The sequence below is a fragment of the Podarcis vaucheri genome, assembly GCF_965113315.1.
Source record: "Podarcis vaucheri genome assembly, chromosome: 7".
Taxonomy (NCBI): Eukaryota; Metazoa; Chordata; class Lepidosauria; order Squamata; family Lacertidae; genus Podarcis; species Podarcis vaucheri.
In genome coordinates this window covers 85,213,785-85,219,784 of record NC_138765.1, presented here as the reverse complement: position 1 = coordinate 85,219,784, position 6,000 = coordinate 85,213,785, and the positions used below count along the sequence as shown (strand labels likewise).

Genomic DNA, 6,000 nt, shown 5'->3' with positions numbered 1-6,000 from the left:
ACAAACGCCGGCTCCCTCAGCCTATAGAGCAAGATGAGCGCCGCAACCCCAGAGTCGTCCACGACTGGACCTAACGGTCAGGGGTCACTTTACCCTTTAATCTGTCTCCCATCTGAGCACAACAAAGCTGAGACAAGGAATAGTGTTGTGGACTTTTCTGAGAAATCAGAAGAAGCCAAAGACCTTATACAGTGGTACCTCGGGTTACAGACGCTTCAGGTTACAGACGCTTCAGGTTACAGACGCTTCAGGTTACAGACTCCGCTAACCCAGAAATAGTACCTCAGGTTAAGAACTTTGCTTCAGGATGAGAACAGAAATTGGTGGTGGTGATGTGGCGGCAGCTGGTGGGAGGCCCCATTAGCTAAAGTGGTGCTTCAGGTTAAGAACAGTTTCAGGTTAAGAACGGACCTCCAGAACGAATTAAGTTCTTAACCCAAGGTATCACTGTATACTTCTCATCACAAACGTCAATGTCCAGATCTGCCTTCCAGTGTCATGGCCCCCTCTGCAAGCGATTCACAAGAAGAAGATACAGAGGACTAGACTCCTGGCAGCAGCACCAGAGACGAAGGGGAGCAGCTCAGTGGAGACAAGCCTGCTGTGGAGGAGGAGGAAGCTGATGAGACCACAGGTCCAGGACTACAGTTCAGACGCTCATCCAGAACCCTACTTTGCAGGGTCGGCGTTACCTCAGGGGACCTTCCATGTGGGAAGAGATAGAGATGCCAGCTGCAGAAGTCAGTCTATGGAGGGAGGCTGCACAGGAGGAGATATGGATGCATTGCATCAAAACAACACTTGAATCCTTACCTTCTGGGAAGAAGGCCCTAGGAAGTAAGTGGGGCAACCAGAGTTGCCTAGAGCTGTCCCAGAGTGAGAAATTCCACACAAGGACAAAGCACATCGGGATGAAGTATCACTATGTACATGAGGCCATCCAAGACGGACTTGTGTAGTTGGCTTATTGCCGCATCAAAGAGATGACTGCTGATATCCTGACCAAGCGTCTACCAAGAGACAGCTTCCAGAACCTTTGAGTCAAGATGGGACTCTGGGTGGTTTCATAAAAGAGCATGTATGTTGTTTTGCCTGAGAATGGGTGCGTGGGATATTTGCAGTGCAGTCAAACCAACAATGAATGTTTGCTAGATAGGCACTGGATAGGAGCTGAAGCTCATCGAGTCCTGTAAATTTGCTAGAGAGGGCTCTGAGAGACACACCCAGGTGCCTGGTCAGGGGGAAGGTCTATGCATATGTAACATCTCACCTGGCTGCGTACTTGCTCTTTGCTCTCACCTCTATTTCCACAACGTGACTAATTTTAAACTAAAGTATGTCTTTGTAACTGGATTATCATTTTAAGCCTGCCTGAACAAAACTGCTGTATCTGTTACTCTTCAACAAGTATTCTGAGTGAGTAAATGTTATTCTTTTCTAAAACTTTGTGCGGTTATTGTTTTAAGGGAAGAAAGGGGGGAAACACCAGAAGAATCCAGTCTGCCTTGAAGCATCCAGGATTACTTAAACTAAAGGCTAAAACTAGCCTATTAAAGCTTCCCTTTTAAGGGGCAAAGGTATGGCATGCTGCTTCCTCAACATAAGGAAAGAAAGATAATATCTAATAAATATCTTCTCTCCTAGCATCTATACACATCCCTACAGAGCCAAGGGTTTCGTCATTAATACAAACTGCTTTTATTCAAAGGGATGCAGAGGAGGAGACTGTTCTGTGCTGATGGAGGCAGGGCGAAAACCCACACCCATTTCCCAGGGGTGCAGCTTGTGTAAAGTTCTGTCTATACAGCAAGAAACAAAGGCATATAGACGTGGACACACAGCACAACTCAACACCTACCATGTTCCAGCAGCTCTGCTTCAGTTTCCACTAGGTAAAGGAAGAGCTCAACCCCTCAAAAAGGACAAGGCCCTCAACATCTTGCCTTGGCAACTTTGCAGGTACCCTGCCAACCCTGAAATGAGATCAGGTCTGCACATGTTGGCAAGAGCAGTTTGCTGGCCAGATCTTGCCCCTGTATTAGAGCAAGCCAGTAAAAGAGGATGAGGGGGAAAGAGCCCACCAGGAGAGGAATTGTGAGATTTGACTTGGAGTTGAAGGCTGAGAATCCTCCACTGGGAAATTTCCCACCAGCTGTTTGTTGTGCCCCACTCCTTCTGACCGAAAGATGCTCAGCCCATCTGTCTTCGCGCCATCTGTAACTGAATCGGCCACCCCTGCCTTCGCCCACAAAAGTTGCACTTGGGGTCCTTATCTGTGAGGCTGCATTTGTGCCTTCCTTTTCCTGCTGTTCAAACATGGCAAGAACGAAACAGGAACAGCCAGAAATAAGGGACGGTGCGACCTGCACAAGCAAGCAACTTAAACTGCAGCCAGGATCCCCTAGGGTGAGGAGAGAAGCAGCCCAAGCGTTCAAGCCCCAAGCCTGCTCTTCTCCCAACTATTCTCTCTGCCCCTCTCCAAGTGTCCAGTCCTTTCAAAGACCCACAGTTTGCACAAGCACCCTCACCCGCCTTCGTGCAAGAGAGAACAGTAGCAAAGTGACTTCATAAAGCATCACTTGATTTCATTGGTTTGAGTTCCTCGATTTCAAGGTGTTTAGACTGTCCTCACTTTTGGAGTCCGGGGACGCAAGCACATTAATGCCACCTGTTCCTCCATCCTTCCCAGCTTCATGGATAACAGGATGGCCTTGCATGCTTGCAATTGCTGCAACTGCTTGTGTGGATCCCATTGCTGCATATTGAACCAGTCCACCTCCCTCTTTGTTGCCGCTGGGCTATAAACAGAGTGGCCCAGGAGAGCTGGCCTGGCTCCCAGAGGGACTGCATCATCTACAGGTGGTCGTAGGTGGCGTTGGGAGGTACAGGGCCCCGTGAAGATGAGCTGTAGTAATAGGGGGAACCTGGAGGGAGAGAGAGAGAGAGAGGCAGGCTATTAGCAAATAACCTGCCCGGGTTAACCATTCACTCCAACTCAATACACATTAATCATCTCGTACCCACAGCCTTTGCAGACCTCAGCAGGGTTCATGTTAAGATGCCATCAAAACAGCCCGGGGGATGATTGACTTCCCTGCCCCCTATTCTGAGACAGGGCCAGGCTACTTCCTTCCTGTGTGGGACTTTGGTCAAATGGCTTCCTTCCCGCAAGAGAAGGAGAAAGTTATCTGGCATCTCGCATCTGTGCAAGGTGTGTGACTGGCTGCAGAAGTGGAGGTGGGGCTTTGGTCACTTTGGGTTTCAAAATATTTGGGCAGAGCTGTGGGCCTCTGGGAAAGGAGAGTCTCAGTCAGACCTCTCTGCGTGGTCATTTGTGGCAAGGAAATGGGGTTGGAAGGAAGCCCACCTACAAGGGATATGGAGTCCTGTAATGGACAGTTTATTTTGTCTAACTCCACCTACCCACCCACCCAAAATTTGGGGATCCCATTCAAATTCTTTCCTCAGGTAATCACTCTTCTTAGCCTTAGTCACAAGGGTTCATCATCTTGTAGCTGCTTTCCACTGGAGAAAGCACCTCTTGTAATCCAGAATGCGGCAGCTAGACTGGTGACTGGGAGCAACCACCAAGACCACATAACACTGGTCCTGAAAGACCTACATTGGCTCCCAGTACATTTTCCAAGTACAAGCCAAAGTGTTGGTGCTGACTTTGAAAGCCCTAAACGGCCTCGGTCCAGTATACCTGAAGGAGCGTCTCCAACCACCATCATTCTGCCCAGACACTCAGTTCCAGCTCCGAGGGCCTACTGGCGGTTCCCTCACTGCAAGAAGTGAAGTTGCAGGAACCAAGCAGAGGGTCTTCTCGGTGGTGACACCCTCCCCATGGAACACCCTTCCACCAGATGTCAAGGAAATAAACAACTACCAGACGTTTAGAAGACATCTGAAGGAAGCCCTGTTTAAGGAAGCTTTTAATATTTGATGAATTACTGTATTTTAGTATTTTGCTGGAAGCCACCCAGAGTGGCTGGGGAAATCCAGCCAGGTGGGCGGGTTATAAATATTATTATTATTATCATCATCATCATCATCATCATCTCTTGATCATGGAGAGGACTCAAAGCACAAGAGCTTCCTGAGGGGCAGGCAGTGACTGCATTCACAACTCCGCCAATAGAAGGTCATGTTGGAGCTGGGAGCTTGCAAAGAGCAATCTTCGATTTGGAAGGGGGAACAAGGGCCATCTAGTCCAACCCCCTTCAGTGCAGGAATCTCAGCAGATGTGCAACAAGTAAACAGTTCTACTTTCCAGCATTCATAGCGGGTCAGGTCAGCCCAGTCAGGCTCCTTGATGCTGGCTAGTTGCAAGGACTGATGCTCCTCCTTTCTGTGTCGGAGAGCACCAGAAGCAGTTCTCGCCTGCCTAAGCCCTCAGCTTTGGCCCTCAAGGTCCCAGGAGACCTGACACACAAGCTGCCAGGCCAAGCTGGGAAAGCCCCCCACCCCCAACCACCTACCCTTGCAGCCCCAGAGGAGGAGACTCACCCAGCAGTCCAGAGTTGGGGAATCGCCAGGGCTCTCCATAGCTGGTGTAAGGGCCGTGGCTGTAGGCGCCGCCAGAATAATCACTCCCTGCTGGAGACAAAGAGAAGGGAACACGCGTCAGAGGCAGCTGGGGGAGGCTCGCTGGTGGGGCTGCAAGTGGGGACATCTCCACAACAGCTAAATGCAGGGTTGATGTGGTGTTAAGGCTACAAATTTGTTTTCATCGAGCACCACAAGAAGAAGAAGAAGAAGAAGAGTTTGGATTTGATATCCCGCCTTTCACTCCCCTTCAGGAGTCTCAAATCGGCTAACATTCTCCTTTCCCTTCCTCCCCCACAACAAACACTCTGTGAGGTGAGTGGGGCTGAGAGACTTCACAGAAGTGGGACTGGCCCAAGGTCACCCAGCAGCTGCATGTGGAGGAGCGGAGACGCGAACCCGGTTCCCCAGATTACGTGACTACCGCTCTTAACCACTACACCACACTGGCTCTCAAAATCAAGATGCCAAATCTCGTTGTCGCCATCATCATTGCCATCTTCCTCCTGCTACCTTCTAAGAGTGTGTGGGATGTGATACACAAGTAGCAATCGAGTACAACATTCCTTGTTTTCCTAGAGTGGACATGCAGGGGAATGTTTGGTCCAGCCCGTCGAAAACTTCCTGTTGCCTCCTGGCTGCAGCATCCTTCCTTTTCCATGTGACTAGAGGTGAGCCTGACCTTACCTGCCCAGGTAATAAAAGGACAAGGCACGCAGAACACCTCTCTCTTTTTCACTTCCTCTTTTCCACCTTCCTTTCGTCGTGTGAACTGCAGTGACTGCCAGTCTGCAGTCACTGGGATTAACCCCCATATGGGGTAGATCCACATGTACATATTTGTAACTAAGTCTGCCTTCAGGGATCCAACCGTGAACTGATGATGTGAGTAAACTTTGCTCAAGGTTGTGGTGTGTTTATTCTTTTAAGAGGGATGTACGGGAACTTACCAGAATCTAATCTTGAGAGGCTCACACGAGCCTGCAACCAGTTATCTGCTATGCATGTAAAAAGGGGGAATGTAACTCTGCTAGTGCAAATTAGGAAGGATATTAATAAACAATATATCCTCTCTTGCCTCCCTGAACATTCCCACAGAGGGGACTTGGGCTCTAGTGTTTCTCAAGATGGAAGTGAAATGGGGGCACCCAAATTTAAGGGAGGAGCTTCTGCAACTGAAGCCTGTTCATGAAAAGGGTTTTTTTTACAAAAGCCCAATGGCCTTGGCAGGAACCTCTGAGCTGACAGGCTGCTGGTGACAGTTGAGCAGCGGCTGAGCGAGGGAGACCTGAAGCCAGGCAGAGGCTCAAAGGGTGCAGTCTTCAGAACTACCCTGCCCTGAAATGCGCAAGCTAGGGTAGGGCAGCCCTCCAGCAGGAGAAAGTGGGGTGAGAGACAAGTGGGGTGTCATTAATCTCTTCTCCGCTCCTGAGATCCCCCTTCCCAGAGGAT

At 49.7% G+C, this 6,000-nt stretch overlaps 1 protein-coding gene across 7 annotated transcripts in view; it reads right to left on the bottom strand.

The window, feature by feature from the left end:
- Positions 1-1,678: 1,678 nt before the first annotated feature.
- PAX8 (paired box 8) overlaps positions 1,679-6,000 on the bottom strand; it is a 36,513-nt gene continuing 32,191 nt past the window's right edge. For all 7 annotated transcript variants that reach the window (XM_082230346.1, XM_082230350.1, XM_082230351.1 and 4 more), the window contains exons 10-11: positions 4,510-4,599; positions 1,679-2,924 (exon numbers count right to left, since the gene is read on the bottom strand). In XM_082230346.1, the coding sequence (XP_082086472.1) occupies positions 2,854-2,924; positions 4,510-4,599 (161 nt within the window). In that variant the 3' untranslated portion in view covers positions 1,679-2,853. The remainder of the gene's footprint in view (positions 2,925-4,509; positions 4,600-6,000) is intronic.